This window comes from Chiloscyllium punctatum, chromosome 3, assembly GCF_047496795.1.
Source record: "Chiloscyllium punctatum isolate Juve2018m chromosome 3, sChiPun1.3, whole genome shotgun sequence".
Lineage (NCBI taxonomy): Eukaryota > Metazoa > Chordata > Chondrichthyes > Orectolobiformes > Hemiscylliidae > Chiloscyllium > Chiloscyllium punctatum.
In genome coordinates this window covers 88,685,474-88,702,677 of record NC_092741.1, presented here as the reverse complement: position 1 = coordinate 88,702,677, position 17,204 = coordinate 88,685,474, and the positions used below count along the sequence as shown (strand labels likewise).

The window sequence follows — 17,204 nt, the reverse complement described above, 5'->3', positions numbered from 1 at the left end:
ATCCAGCACTGATTCCTGTGATACTTAACTAGTTACAGGTTGCCATCCTTAAAATGCCCTTTTACCCCACCTCTTTGTCTTCAGTTAGGTAACCAATTATCCATTCATACTAATATACTAACACTCTTCTGTAAACCAACAATCCAGCCAACTGAGCTAAACCAATTTCCACAACCTTTAATATATTAATAACATAACCTTAAATATATTCATAACAATCTTGTATACCACCATAAGATGCTTTGGTTCTTACATGCTGGAAAGTCAAAATTTCTTCTTATTTATTTCATAACATAGACCTCAAATACTGGATATCAGCTTTGTGTTCTTTTTGTTATTGCTTCTAACACTTGAATTTTTTTTGTAATTAGATTTTTAAAAATATTTAATTCATTCATGGAACTCAGGCACGGTAACCATTTATAATTCATCACTAACTTCTCATGTGCCACTTGTGCGTTACTTGTTATTTATCAGCCCAAGCCTGGATGCTGTGCAGGCTTTGTTGCGTGCAGGCACACACTGTAAATAATTTGAAAAGTTATAAACTGATCTGAATAATATTCAATCATCAGCAAACAATCCAATTCCTGATCTCCCATTGGAGGGAAAGTTATTGATGAAGCAACTAAACATAATTAGGGCTAAGATACTACCCTGAGGAACTCCTTCAATTAAGGGATGTCCTAAGGTTGAGATAATTGGCCTCCAAAACCAACACCCATCTTCCTTTGTCGTAGGCACACTTCCAGACACTGAAGAGCTCTATCCATCCCCAAACTTAGTAAATGGTTTAATAACCAGGCAGCATAGCTTTGAGATAAGGAACAAGAAGTGTAGAGGAGATTTGAGGATTTGCTTTTGACCCAAAGGATTTTGGGTATTTGGAACTTACTGCCTAAAAATGTTGGCAGAAACAGGAACCATCAAGATATTTAAGAATTATTTGGATGAACACTTGAAACACCACAGCATGCAAGCTATGGGGGCAAGTGCTGGAAAATGGAGTTTAGCTGATGTATGATGACCAGCATGGATTTGATGGGCCAAAGAGCTTCTGTCTGTGTTGTTAAAAACTCAATGACTCCTAATTCCCACTGATTTTAATCTTAGATGGTCCTGCTAGATGCCTCACTGGGTTAAATGCTGCCATGATGTCAAGGGTAGTCACTCTCACCTCTGGAATTCAGCTCTTCTGTCAATGTTTGGTCCAAGATGACCCTGGCAAAACCCAAATTGAGTATTAGTGACCAATACTTTGGGTTATCACAATGGATACTATTTCAGTTACATTACTAAAGATTAAGAGTAAACTGATGGGCCAGTAATTTATCCAGTAAACTCTTTGTTCACACTAGTTTGCCTGGATTGGACTGAAGTTATGGTGTTCACTTTTACATTATATGAGAACTATTTGCACTGTTCATTACATGAGTAACAGCAAGATCAGCTTGGCGCAGCAGCAGCAGTGCTCCACAAACCCAGATTGTTGTTACAGATTCTCTCTTAGCTTTTCTCCATGGCCATCTGGAGAAGACTTCAAGTATGCTGCACTCTCTTCAAATGTTGATTGAAAAGAGCTCTCCATTGCAAAAAGCAAATGATGCATTCCCTTCCCAGCCCTCAATACTTCAATCATTTTAAAATATTTCAATTCTTGCTCCCCTAAATCACTTCTGCACTAGGCAAATTCCAAATGCAGTACAGTAATAGTTAATACAGTGCTAAGAAAATTACTTTTAATTGGGGATTATGATAGTTAAACTGGACTCACCACACAAATGCAGTGGCTACAAGGGCAAGGTCAGTGGTTAGGAATACTGCAGTGAGTAACTCACCTCCTGACACCCAAAAGCCTGTCCACTATCGACAAGGTACATGTTAGCAGTGTGATGGAATATTTCCCACTTGCCTGGATGAGTGCCACTCCAACAATACTCAAGAAGCTTGACACCATCCAGGACAAAGCAGTTTACTTTGCTGGCACTGCATCCACGAGCATCCACTTTCTCCACCACCGATGCTCAGTGGCAGCTGTGTGTACTAGATACACTTCAGAAATTCACAAAGTTCCTCAGACAGCACCTTCCAAACCCTGACCACTTCGATCTAGAAGGACAAGGGCAACAGATATTGGGAATACCACCACCTCCAAGTTCCCTCCAAGCCACTCATCATCATGATTTGGAAACGTATCGATGTTCCTTCATTGATGCTGGGTCAAGATTCTGGAATTCCCTCCCTAATGTCATTGTCAGTCAACCCACAGCAGGTGGACTATAGCAGTTCAAGATGGCAGCTCAGGAACATTTTCTCAAGGGCAACTAGGGATCGCCAATAAATGCTCACCAGCCACCAATGCCCACATCCCATAAAATGAAGAAATTTTAAAAAATATTTTCATTGCTGTAATCAATGTAGGAACTTATGGTAATCAGTTTGGTATATCATACTCCCTTTGGAAAGATGCAGTAAAGTCCTATACTCCTGTAATTAAATGGTTTTGCTGTCCCTTTATTCAAAAGATTATGTTAGCTGAACCTCAATTAGCCTAATCAACTCAGGTTCATTTTGGTGTATCATACTCCACATCAGAAAGCTCAACAGTGCAAGTGCATGCATGCACTGACATTGTAACTAGGTGCAAGTAATTCTGAAGCAGAGATCTTTAATACTACAATGTTGATGTTTTTGGGATTTGTAGTATTTGCTCTATTCAATGCATTCAGTAATTTCATAACGTTTCATGGATTGGGTTGAATGGGCTGATGACTGTCATGTATCTTGGATAGTATCATAGAAACAAGCTGACAGAGATAACTATTTGTCAATTTTGGCTGAAGATGATTGCTGTCTTGGCTTTTGCACTCACATGTTGGATTCCAACATTGAGAATGGGGATGTTTAATGATCCTCCTCCTTCTGTTGGTTACTTAACTGTCCATAATCAGTCACAACTGTAAGACAGCAGAGCTTTGATCTATTTCATTGATTTTGAGAACAATTATCTGTTCTCAAGGTATAATCTGATTTAAGCTCTGTACAAAATGATCATGCTTTGTATTCTACTGTACTGGTTGCAAAGTTCAACTTCCTGTTGGTACTATTGTTAACTGCTTTCCATTGGTTGTGTATGTTTACCACTGAATCTAAGATTTTCCTGCTGCTCAGATGCTGCCTGACCGGCTGTGCTTTGCCAACACCACTCTAATCTTGACTCTGATCTCCAGCATCTGCAGCCCTTACTTTTGCCTAAGATTTCCCATGTCTGTTGCCATTTTTTTCCTTCCAATTGTATAGGTAAATGTTTGATTTAATTTTTACATTTAAGATTTCATTGCCAAGCATTGAATGCAGGTCATGAACAACAACAGCAACTTGCATTCATATATCATATTTAATATAGAACCATGTATCAAAATGCTTCATAACAGCAATATCAAAGATTAGTACTTAGCCATATTATATAATAAAGCAGGTAATCAGAAGTTTTGTCAAAGAAATATGTTTTACTTAATCAAAGAAAAAGGCATCCTGAAAATGGGGAGGGAATTAGAGAAGAAGGAAGAATTTCTAGAGTTTAGCACTATAAAAATATGGTTAGATTGTTATATTATTGTGTTATTCATAAAAAGGGACTAGTTGTTCTTAGAATTTACATTAGGGTTGCCACGATTTTTCTGCTGCATTACAGTCATGTGCCAAATAACAACATATCAAGTCTATCAGCCACCAGCCACACTGAAAGATGCAAGCAATATGCCTGATAGTGTTCCAACATTTTGAATCAAAAGTGTAATTATCCATATCTATACTATGAGAACCAGAAGACTTCACACCCACCAAAGATGGGGCAATGAAAGTTAGAGATGTACAAGAGGCTGGAATTGGGGATCTCGAAGATTTGTAGGAGGACATCGTAGAGATATTGAGGGGTGAGGCTCGGGAGTGATTGAAAGCGGAAGAATTTAAAATTGAAGCTTTGATGAACCAAGAGCCAATGTAGGTCTGTGAGCGCGGGGATAATGGGTTCACAGGACTTCGTGGGACTTCGAATGTGGGCCGATTTTTTAATGATGTCAATTAATGGGGGGGGGGGGCGCAGGGTGAGAGGCTGACCTAGTGAGCTTGTAGTATTCTGTTCTAGTAATACCAACAACATGGCAGATGACTGCAGCTGGGGCAGCAATGGGTTATGGAGGTGGACATTTGGCATTCTTGCTGATGAATAGGATACACGGTCAGAAATCAGACATCACTATTGCTATTGTCTTGAAGTCACTCATTAATTATTAAATATTTATATATTAGAGATAGTTCTTTTTGCTTTGACAACATATGAACCATATAGCCCTCTATATATAATATATATTTCGATGGTAATCATAATACAAAATAATATACTTGTAGTATAAATTTTGAATCTCATTCATCCAAATATTATTGTTTATGCAAACCTCTGTGGCAGCACCATAAACTCTCACTAATTATTTAAATATCTCAGACTATTTTGTGACTGCACATGCCTGTTATGATGTTCTCACCTCTATAGTATTGAAAGACTCATCTAATCTATTGAAGAAGTCATACATTGTATTTTGTAGTCTTTAGTGTTTTACGGGATTTTGTTTTAAACTGAGTTACTTCAAGACCATTAGCCAGAACTTATTTTAAATTGAATGAAAAATATAAAGATTTTTCCAAAGATGAAGTGAAAATTAAAACCAAAATAATGTTTTCCCCCCAGAAACTCATAAGCATTGACTTGAAGTGTCATCTGACAGTTTCAAAATTGTACATGGGAGCACAGCAAACTCTCCATTTGATTAGTAAAAGTTTCAGTATTATAGTTTAAGAGAAACCATGGAAATCTACATTAAAGGACATTTTTTTAAAAAAAGACAGCAATTAAGTATTAACTATGCTTGTGGCACAAGTATTAGCACAAAGATCAATGTTTATATTTCTGCTTTATTATCAATTAATACTTAGGGTTGAATTTGCCTGGTCCCTTGATGATGAAATTACATATGACGAAGCCAGATAATTAGAGGAGATCAGGCAACTTCCTGATGTGTTTCTGCCACTGGGGATGTTTCCCAGGGCAAGCTGGGAATTTGGTTGGCTGCCAATAGAACAGAATCAGGTAGCCAAATACACTGATTATGATCCCAATTAGACTTTTTTAGCCTTGCTCATAGAGATGCTCTCTCAAGTGCTCAATGCAGGCAGCCTCCCTCAGGGCTGGTGGCTACATGCGTGATGGACAGGGCAACAACTGCGATCACACCTAAACCACAGAAAGAATACTCCCCCCATCCCAATGGAGCCGAGTCTTCCATTTTGTTTATTTTAGTGCTGATTTGCAGCCCAGTGAGGGTTTGTCCACAAGGAGTCATGGAATCATATAGCATGGAAACAGACCCTTCATCTTTGCTGACCACGTTTCCTAAACTGAACTCGTCCCATTTGCCTATATTTTGCCTATATCCCTCTAAACCCTTCCATATCATATACCTGTCCAGCCTTTTAAATGTTGTAATTGTACCCACCTCTATGACTTCCTCTGGTACCTCAAAATTGGGGCCACAGAACCTTCAGCCATCGGTTGCCCAAAGTCAATCTTTAAACGGAAAAGGTTGGGAAAATTTCAACAGGCCTGGCAACACCATTGGAGAGAGAAAGAGTTCACGTTTTGAGTCCAGTATGGCTCTTCTTCAGAATTGAAGGGAAGTAAACCAGTAATGGGTTTTGTGCAGTTGATTGTGGAAGGGAGAGGTAGAATAAAAGGGAATATCCAGCACAAATTAGAGGGCAAAAGAGGAAAAAAAACAAAGATGTCATGGAGCAAAACGCAAAGGGGATGGTGATAATTGTAGTAAAGGAACAAAAACATAGATACTAATTTAATGTTAATGGCAGAATAATGGTAAAGTCTGTGTAAAAACAAAGATATGAAAACAGAATACACTCTGGCACTTTGCAAAGAATCAACATGGAGGACACATTTCATGGTCAGAAGTTGTTTAAATGAATGTTGAATCCAGATGCAGTAAAGTGCCTATATGAAAATGAGTTACAATCAGGTGAGAAGGGGTGAACTGGCTCTCCTCTTTTTAACCTCCTTTGTCAGCTGCAACAAAATGTTTTAGATGAGTTTTAGCATATAGCTATACTTCACCCCAATTAATTTCACCAGAAACGATAAGGAGTAAGAGCTATTTTATTACTTGCCAGTACTGAGAAAAATAAAAAATTAACACCAAGCATGCACGTGTGTGTGTGTGCGCGCACACACACACACACACACTCAAAATTAAAAGGGGTTAATGTCAAATACGAAAAAGAGGATAAAATAATATGCAGTCTAAAATCCTGAGGGTGCTCTTGAGGTGTTGAGTTTCAAACTGAAACTGTTGTTAGTTAGGGATGTTCTAGATCAATGGCAGACATGAATATTGCAGATGTCTTTGAATTGTCAATGTTTGGATATTTCTTCAATTTGTTTTGTCACCAGGACTTGTCCTTCCTGAGCGAGCCAAGAGAGAGAAGAACCTTCTCCAGTTCCAGTCACAAATTTATCACCCTTGTTTTGCCAAAGTAATTCCTTGAAATACAGATCATTAGTGTATTCCTGTGTCTGGTTTTATTGTCTTCAAGCTGGATAATTGTAGATGAGTTTTGTTTTCAAAATCTCCAACATGTAAAATTTTCATATAGGTATGGATCAAACAAATGATACAGTTTTTTCATGCCTGACTGATTTCAGTCTCTTTTGATAACAATGTTAATTTCAGTCCAGGCTACTTCTTGTTTAATGATAGTCTTATGAAGTTTGGCTTGACCTGTAGCAGGAGAAAGTGAGGACTGCAGATGCTGGAAATCAGAGTTGAAAAGCGTGGCACTGGACAAGCACAGCAGGTCAGGCAGCATCCGAGGAACAAGAAAGTTGACGTTTCAGGCATAAGCTCTGTAGTCAAGTGATTACTGCAGCCATTTCAAGTTGGTATTTTCCCCTTTTGAAATCATTTCAGTCCGTGGTATTAAAATCAAATGGTGGAATTTAAAAATCAATAGACCACATTTTATCACTATTGTGATGGTGCTGTTTCAAATTTCCATTGAGATTCACAGCAATCCTCTAACAAGCAAAGGGCAGAAATATGTGCGTGAGAGCAAAAATATGTATTTGAAATGACAAGCAATGGACGAGTTGGAATTACACTTGCACAGTGAGCAGACCACTGCAAAGTGGTCACCTAATCTGTGTTTAGTCTCCCCATTGTAGAGAAGATTTTATTTTGAACAACAAATCATTGAAACAATACATTGGAAGAAGTACTAATAAATAGTAGGTTCACCCAGAAGGAGTCTCTAGTCTTGGACAGAGGAGGGAGGAGGTAAAGTGTTAGATATTAATGAGGACCATTAAAATCCTCAGTTCAGGAACGTCAGAAGCACTGTTGTGGAAGGTAAAATCATTGAAGCAAATGTGGTGGAAATATACAAACAAGGAGAATGGAATTGAGCTCTTTACAGGAAGCAGAATGTAAGGAAGTGTAGATGAGATAACTGTGGGAGTCAGTGAGTTGGTAGTGAATTTTCATAGGCAGTTACCTCAGAAATTAAGACAGAGATTGTGGAATGAAGAGAACTATTAGAAATGGACTATGTGAAGGCGAGAGAAGGGTGAAGGTTACAAACAAAATTGATATTTTTCTCCAATTCCAAGAAAAGGTCATCAATGCATCAGAAAACCATTTAGGAGAATGGGAATGAGTTGGACTGGAACAGGGAATGTTCGACACATCCTACAGGAAGATAAATGTAATTGGGGCCCATCAGGACTCCCTTTCATTTGGAAGAAGTGAGTCAAGTTAAAGGAAACTTTGTTTAGTAAAGAAAACAAGTTGCACCAGGCAGTGGAGGGAACAGGAACAATAGTGGCTTTCACCTCTGTTTAAGAAACAAGAGGACTCTGAGCCATATGGTAAGGGGGTGTCAGGGTCCAGAGACTGGGCATCCATGGTAAAGACAAGGTGGTTAGGGGCAGAAAACTAAAAATTGTTGAACTGATATGGAGTTTTGGAAAAATCTTGAATGTAAGTGTAAAGAAACTCATTTAAGTTGAGATGGGCATGAAGCAATTCGCAAAATAACTAGCTGGGGAAATGGAAGGGAAATTAGGAAAAGTGTCACTTCCTATCATATTTGAATGGCTGACCATCACATTCCACAAACTGAGACCACGAATGGGTTTCTGCATGGCCAATACTCTGTCATCTGAACAGCACTTCAGGTAGCTCAGGGGTCTGTCAACGGTGAGAGAACTGGCATAAAAATAAACTGTGTCGTATTGTACTGTATTCTTATAATAGTGTCGATCGCAAAGAGTTCTCTCCCACACACAAAACCTTTACTTCCCGGGCTGCCTTTTAATGTGAAGTCATTGTTTTTTTTGTGAATTAGAGACCAGCCATCGAACTCCATGAATACGAATCTTCCAGTTGTCCAGGGTATTCAGCCAACTGCCTAAGCACTTTTGTTTTGACCTGGATTCACAACGATTGGAGTTCGTCGTTGCCAAGTGCTCAGCTCAGGCAATATGCAGTGGCCTCCTGCAGAGGTCTCACGCTGCTCAGTTTTAGTGGGCTCCAGGTCTGGATCCGCCTTGCAGCTAGACTGCCACCTTTGTACTGAATGAAGAGCGAACGGAGGTAAAATGTGAGAAACGTACGCCCATTTAGCTGCTACAGATCAAAAGATGGGTACTAAACTTCGCTCAGTGTTTCTTCATGAGGTTTAGGCAGGTCCCAGGTTGAGGAGGAGGGCCCGTCGATTGTTTCCGATCAACTCAGAACTAACTTTCGCTCCAAGCCAGAGGCAGCTTTGCAGGAGTCTGCGCGGGTGTACCAGTGTGCTAACTTGCAGTGCATTTAAAGAGCCGATTGTGGTGCTGCCCACCTCTCACCATTTTCGTTAAGCATTATGTGTTAAAAGAGCGCAGAGACAGCATCCCCTCTGCAGGAGAACGCTCCGCACAGTGACGTGCTGTTGCTGTTTGAGCGATCCCAAAAGGAGCGCGGTATCATTGTGACTTCATGACTGTGCAGTCCCAGTCAACTCATACCGCCCAGTTTCAAAAGAGGTGCAGAGGCTGTTTAGGAAAGCAGCTGAACTGTTACAGCTCGATCCACCACGTGCTTTCACTAACAGGGACCAAATGTAAGCACATGTCACATCTTAAAAACATGTTGCTTATAATCGCCGGGCATTTAAGTGCGCATTAACTGGGGAAAACTCTGATCATCTGTCTTGCTTTACTGTGAGCCTGGGAAGAACCATGTGCCGAAAGTGAAGATCTGAGATTCACCTGGGTTAATGCAATCCGAGAGTATAAGGGATGGGAATGAGTGAGGTTAGAGTTCCCTTTTTTTAAATCTTTGGGAGCTTGATCTCCAGAATTCAGTTGTCTGTGGCTAATGAAAGAGTTACACTTGTCATGGGTTCATCTTAAAACTGGAAGCAGTATGGTTCTTGCACGCGCTGCAGTGGTTCAAACCACCAACCATACTTGGATTATTAATGAGGACAAATATTTATCTTCCAGTATGTCACCAAATATTTATTGCACCAGAACCAACCTGTAAGAATGAAAATTATCCTCATATGCCTCTCTTGCACTCTCAAACATTCCGATATTGATTTCTGCAGGTTAGTCATTGAAAAATAGCAAATAAAAGAATTCCCATTTCTTCCTGTCGACTTAAGCCGCAGAACCAGAAAACGACACTATCCTGCCCGTGCAGAAAAAAAAATCTTCAATGTTGTTTTTGTAATAGGAGCTGTTGTTGTGTTTGGACCCCGCCATCTCTGGGGCTCCAAGGGGAACGCTATAAATCACTTTTATCGCCCAGAGTGTCATTGGAAGCAATAAGTGGGTCATAACGCTGCACAAACAGGCAACAACGCAACGTATACAACCGCTGGGTTGTGAAAAGACCAACATTTCCCACGCGAAAATCTATTTGAGGAAGGGAAGGTGATGAGTCATAATTTTACGCTGAACCACGAATATCAATTAATATTTTAATCACGTCTGAATTTTAAGTAATGTCATCTGAACTGTTAACAAGTTAACATATGAAACAATACCACTCTAAGCTAAACTAAAAACAACAGGCCTTTCAAATGAATAGGTCGAACCGCGTTGCATATGTGTAATGATTCTGTAAAATTATCAAACCCGATGTACGGAACTGACATAGAGGTATCCTACAGACCACTGACTGGGGTTTTCGACATTGTCACCATGTTTATTAATCCACAAATTCATGATATCCTGACAGTGCTCTTGTTGGCTATGGGTTAATAACAGTGTTAGTGAATAATTGTGGACTAAACCTTTTAGAATCAAATAAATTTGGCTCAATTTATTTTTGTTACAGGACTTCTATCACTGGTCTGCCATCAACGCTCAATTGTAAAAGCTCAAATGTGTTCCCATCGTGAACTGGACTCTGGGGAGTGATTTCCAAACATTAGGGCTGTTCGTCATTGCAACCAAAGAACATTAGAGTCACTAAGGACATCCGTTAGACAGGCCCAACCACGCCATCCGCTGCAGAAAAAAAGATTCTGAAAGTTAGTTTCACCTTCCCGAGTTTATAAAATGGGCTGTTACATCTAGGACTATATGAGCCGTTCTGAAAAGCCCCAGATAAGCCTTCCTCATACAACAGTCACCACGAGTCATTTTTAACTGGATCACCAGTTGCGGCACCAATCCTGACAAATGTTCAAGTTTCAAGAGCACATCATTTCACAAGGTTTTCAGACTGGTTTCGTTCCTCGCTTTTCAATTCGTTCAACATTTACAATCGGCTCCTCCCACACACTCATATAGAGTCATCTGATGGTACAGCCAAGTCTCCGATTGTTTTTTTTAACCGAGTTGTTGGTTTTACTGTTGGGGCACACCTTCACTGACTGGGAGCTCTCTGTAACTCTGTCTCACTTCGCGGTGCTTTGAAGATAATGGAAGCTCAGCTGTAACGTTCATGTGTCCTCTCATCGTCTCGGTGTCGGGGAAATCCAATGGGATTGGAAACGATTTCCTCTCGACAAGGTCAATGAGGATTTTTAAAAAAATATTTGCCCACAGGCTAGTCTCTGTTGAATGCCATCACTCAGAAGTCTGTACAGTCATTTTATGCCAAAACTTGTGCCAAAACTTAATCTACAACATTCATTATTGTTGCCATGGACTGGGGGAAATCCTTATCCAATTCAATTCTGATAAAGTCATTAAATAGGTATGCTAACATCCAAACTGTTGTCACAGCTCAGTCCGTTCGGCGGGTGCTTTTTTTTGGCATTAATTTCGTCATTAATCGTTTTCTCAAAGAATCCCGCAAATGTCCCCGAGTCTTCAATCGAAATCATTCCGAGCGCAGACCGGTTTCTGGTGAGCGATCTCCCGCCAGTAAACACATATGATTAGATCGAGAGATTTGGGAGCACGGATTGTCACGGAGTTGGTCCCCCGCCCTCTCCAGCTGCCGGGATAAGGACAGGAGAAGATACCTGGAGCTAACTGGGTTCAAATTATCCATCACGTTCTTTTCAATCCTGTTTCAAATTGGTTTAGAAAATAAACCCAATTTTCTTTAAAAAAAAGGGAGGCGCGAGTTCTTTCTGTTGTGTCATTACCTGAACAGATAAAACCTTTGAGACCAGCCTCTCTCCGCAGAGCTTTAACGTTAACTTACTTATTTATTAGCGACGTCGGCTCCCTTATCTTACACAGTAACATGCAACACTCACGAAAACATCAGCAAGAAAGCACGACGACAAAGGGACAACGCTATCCAGAAGTAAGAAGAGATCAAATCCAACCCCAATCTGACTCCCAAATTTTTTTTTCTTCATAAATTAATATTCAGTTTCAAAAGTGGTCTACGCATTACATTAAACTGGCTGTCGAATGGTCAGATTTCTTGAAAATGTTGGCATTGCAGCTAAGCCTGTAATACGATCAAGATTAGCTGCATTGGAAACAAAGCATTATTTGCACTGACATCTGCAGGCTTTTGCTATCCTTATTGCCTTTTCCCAAGTTGCAATGTCCCGTCAGGTGGGATTATTATAGAGTGGTGTAAGCAAAAAATGCAGTTGTTGTCATATTGCCTTCAACATAATTACCATAAACTAATTCTTTTCTAACACTGTAGCTCGGGAATTATTCAAATTGCACATGCGGTAGACAATAAACTCTATTTTCTGCAGTGGCGTAAGTCGACTTAGAAATAATATTTTACAACACAAGATGTCGCAATAGGTGTTCATTTGCAAGGCTTGTTATATATAGATCTATATAATGAGATTCCACGCTGATCAAAAAGTGGAGGTCTTCCCAACCGAGTTTTTAGTATAACGAATCTGCGGGCAGTAAGCAGATATTTTACTCTGGGTCGGAATTTTCCCGGAGACTCCCCAGTTAGCAGCAGTAATGTTGGAAAGCATCTGGGTGGGGAATGCTCGAACTCAGTAAAAGTATGTTAGATGGTGTGAGTCGAGAGCCTGGCCCCGTCCATCAGGCGCTGATCCCGTTGTAATGCTGGTGCCACAGGAGTCCACAGACAAGAGTTTGACTCACACGATGTTACCGAGGCGGTTGAAGAAATGGCAGAAAACAAAATGCGCCCTTTCACCTCGAAAGCTCCAACCAAAAGTTTCATTGGGGCTTTCGTAAAATGCAAAAAAAAATTATGAATTCCCAAACGTACGGTGGTTAAAAAAGTTTTTGGCCAAAGTGCCATCTTCTTGTATTCTGAACGTGGACCTGAAACATTAACTCTGATTTCTCTCCACAGATGCTGCCAGACCTGCTGAGCTTTTCCAACAATTTCTGGTCTGGTGCCACTAATCGAGCAAGACTCTAGACTTGTTGCTCGTTCTGAGTCCCCTCTCATTTTGTAACTTACTGATGGTTCAGTGCTCAGTGTTTTGCCCCTGCGCTGAGTTCCTGCTCCCACGCTGAGAGGACTCTTGTCACTTTCCCACAACAGCGCGACCCATCCAACTCCTAACGCAATCCCCCATTTCCTACTCGCGGGCTAATTCTGTGTCGGGACTTGAAAGCTGTAGAATGACTTTCTTCCTTCTTCATTCCAGGCTCACAAGTTCCAGGGTTAGAAATGGTGCGATAAATGCTTTCAAGAGCTTCTCTCAGCGTTAGGGCGCCTTGTTTCTCTCAGTTACCCAAATTGAAACTGGTTCAGCCGAAAACAGAAGATGTCGAGATGATCTTGCAGCGAGTGCCCTGGCCTGGCGCGTTTTGGGAGAGTTACTGGGTCTCTGAAGCGAGAATTTCACCAGATTAAGCTATCTGGTGACTAGCATTATTGTTTCTATGATTCTCGAAGCAGTGACTTCCAACAAAGAAAATGGATCAGTGACATGGGATCCAGCCATTGAGGGTATACCGGATGGATTATCTTGTTACTTGAAATCAATGTGTGGGTATGGGGCAGGGCTGAACCCTATAGATCGCTTCATCCTTTGAGGTCGAGTTGTTTTACAATTCTCTTTCCTTACGTCCTCAAGGACGCTCAAGGATTTTTTTTCCCGCGAAAGTGGGGTGGGCATAATCATAATGTAGGAGCAAATTACTGCAGATGCTGGAATCTGAACTGAAAACAACAAATGCTGGAGATCACAGCGGGTCAGGCAGCATCCATGGAGAGAGAGGAAACTCGGGCTTCGAGTCCAGATGACTCTTCATCGGAGCATGCAGGAGATGGAAAACCTTCATAAGGACACTCTCAGACAGGCTTCGATGACTGGTGTCGACTGAATTGTGAAGGAACCGTCTTTGTCCTTACACTTCAATAAGATTTGGCATGAATATCACACACTTGATGTTTTTTTGGACATCTGCAAACATCAGGGGCCCGTAAAGATACACATTCATTTGTAGCGTATTTGAAACGCTTTTCACATTTCATAGAATCCCTACAGTGTGGAAACAGGCCATTAGGCCCAACAAGCCCACACCAACCCTCCGAAGAATATCCCACCCTACCCTATTTTACCCCTGACTAATGCACCTAACCTACGCGTCCCTGAACCTTCTGGGCAATGTAGCATTGGCCTGCACATCTTCGTGGGAGGAAACCGGAGCACCCGCAGGAGATCCACACAAATACCGGGAGGATGTGCAAACTTCACACATTCAGTCGCCCGAGGCTAGAATCGAACCCGGGTGCCTGGCGCTGTGAGGCAGCAGTGCTAACCATCGAGCCATATAAATATATTAAATCTTCTTTAAAATTCATTAATCATCCCCAAAATCTGTCGCTTTTGCTTGTCTCATTGAACACGCATTATGCTGATGTTTAACTTAGGGATGGTGTGTGATGGTTATTTATCTGGAAGAAAATAAACATACCCAGCACTTCCTAGTATATGGCAATGCATATGTGATCTCTTATTTCAGTTCCTACATGGCGCTAAGGAGTGAGAGCTACGAGGAACGTCTGTCAGTAAGTTTCAGATTACATGCAGTTGACCAAAGAGGCGAAGTACTGGAATACTTCTGCAGTCAAACTGAAGCAGCACATTAGCACCGCGATCTCTGGGCGATAAGCAAACTGTCAAGTACAAAAGCGCTCTCAGCTGCACAGCACCATCCGATAGAGGAATATCCACTTACTGACCTCCCTTTGGTGACCTGATTACCCGTACCCTTGACCTACACATTTTTCAAAACACTGGCGGGTGAGAATAGATGCTGATGGCGAAGTGTATTGTCCTATCAGCCAGCAATGCTCCCCCATGTATAGGTATGCCGGCACGTTAGTCAGTATATCCCCCTCCGCGGAGATTCAAAATATCCTGCTCTCTTTAGTTAATAAAAGATCAGAAAGTAAACACACGCACAGCACTTCGCCTCCTTCAGTGGTTGAATTTCTGCTATTCTTTGCACAATATTTTTAAAATCGAAGTTCTTACAAGCAGCAAAGAAACAGACTCAGACCCAGCCTTGACAACGGCTCACTGTCTTCCCAGTGTTAAAAGCGACCTGGACGAGACTAGCGGATAGCTGCGTTTGAAATTACAGCAACTCCCCTTCCTCCGGGACGAAGTTTTTCTTGTGCTTGTTATAACGCCTCACTCTAACTCGGCAAATGTCCGAGATTAGACAGCGGCAAGCAGACACCGAGGCTGATTTTGTAGATCACTGCATCCCTCTCTAAGGCCAATACTATACCTTCAAGCATCGGTCTGAGGAGCCGACTGACAGAAAAGTTAACTGAAGTCCACTCTGCCCCTCCACGCCAACCCCCTCCCCGCCAACACCAAGCACTTTGCTACAGCCACAATCAGAATTTAAAGGACCAAACGTAAAGGGAATTCAAAGATACAGACGACGGGGGGGGGGGGGGGGGGGAAGGAAACAAAAACGTACCGGTATTTGGAAATGTAAACAGGTGTAACATCATTTTTTTAAAAATTCAAACTTACTTCGTCTGTGCCGCCTTCCTCTTGAGGCGTTTTGGCTGCCAATGTATTCCATACAGTTTAATAAAATTAGAACCACAGAAATCAGTCGAAATTGCATAGTAACCTGCGGGTGGTGTCTCCTAAAAGCAGCTACAGCAGTGACTCGGGAGCTCACTTGGGAGAATCTCCGGGATATCCTCGGCTCCTCAAAATCAAGTTCTGGTTATCGATGTGAATGCAGCAAAGTAAAACAGTGGAGGCAGCCTTACCAGATCTATAGTGCTACAGCGTGTCTACAGATCTGAGGTAGGGCCCCGGAATGACTGGCCCGAGTTGTAAGTAACATCTTGCAGCCAAGTGTGTTGGAAGCCTCCTCATAGAACTCGGAGTACTGGGGTTTCACCTTTTTAACAAGAAACGCCTTGGATAGCCCCAGACCAGGTCCCGTCAACATCTGCTCTGCCTTCTCCAGTCAATAACTGTCACATTTAACACCTTCACAGTCATCCACTGCTCAACAATCTGAACAAATGCCAATGTTTTACTCGGGTAATTCTTTCCGAAATAATTTTCTAGCTATCTGATTGCAGTTCATTTAGATCTTTAAATCACAGAATTAAAAAGAAAGGTTAGATGAACAGTCTAACTGAAAGGTTATAGCATTACTTTTGTTTTAAACGACGAGCTTAATAAGCCTTTCAATTTTTTAATATCAGATTTGGTTTAGTGCCATTTCCCTTTACACTTAAAAAAAATCAAGATAAAATATCTTCAGACTTTTCCCCCGCAGTTAGTATTGCAATCCAAACTCTCTCCAGTATGACTGCGATAGCTGGCCACTTGCGGGAGATTGCCGGCCTTGCTCGGTCTCACGCTGTGGTGGTAACCATCCTCGGAGCTTCGCCAGGCATTGCTGCTAACCGCTCGATGGCTTCAGGTTAATTGCAGCCGCTTTCCGTCCAACGAGCGGAGGGAGGTGTGAAGCGTCTGTCGAGCTGGGGACGGACAGGAACGCGAAGCTTTCTCGCAGAGCAGACGCGCTGAGGTTGTTCGCACTCTTGAGGGCGATATGACTGAGGAGAACAGCGCTGAGCAGATCAAATGACGCGAGCCTGGCGAATACAATCTCCACAAGGCAGCATCGGGCTCTGTCTAATATACTTGTCTTTTTTTTTCAGTAAATATGGTCTGGCCTCGCCCCTTTCTGCTGGAAGGCTATATAAAGTCATTTCTCTGCCCATTTCACTTAACTTTCTGAAACAGCGCAAACACCAGCTAACGGGAGCCGGCCTCTTTCCGAGGTTATGTGATAGATTTTTTTTATATCGGATTCCAATTACATTTAAGTCCGTGCCATTAATCTTAATGCAGTGGGCGCGATATGACCGACAGAGCGATTCCTCTACCAACTCACAGGCTGACTGAGCGAGTGATAGCGATATGTGAAGAAAGCGCTCCAGCCTTCAGGCTGACATCATTTTGAGAAATCATGTTTTATTCCATGCGAATTAGTGAAACAGCAATACCGAACAGGGATATCCAAATATCAGGAACAGTTGCTCATTCAGGAATAAGGAAGCCAGGGATAATCCTATTAAAATTGCAATACTGTGCGAAGCGCTTTCAGTGCAAACTGCACATCCTCCGTCTTTGTAGTTTGAAATACACAAATAAAAACTTCGTATAGTTTTTTTTCT

At 41.5% G+C, this 17,204-nt stretch overlaps 1 protein-coding gene across 1 annotated transcript in view; it reads right to left on the bottom strand.

Moving 5' to 3' along the window:
- The window catches only part of rspo3 (R-spondin 3), a 112,247-nt gene extending 95,595 nt beyond the window's left edge, over nt 1-16,652 (bottom strand). Inside the window, exon 1 of the mRNA XM_072556004.1 lies at nt 15,529-16,652. Coding sequence (XP_072412105.1) covers nt 15,529-15,625 — 97 coding nt within the window. The 5' untranslated portion in view covers nt 15,626-16,652. The remainder of the gene's footprint in view (nt 1-15,528) is intronic.
- Between the last annotated feature and the right edge of the window lie 552 nt (nt 16,653-17,204).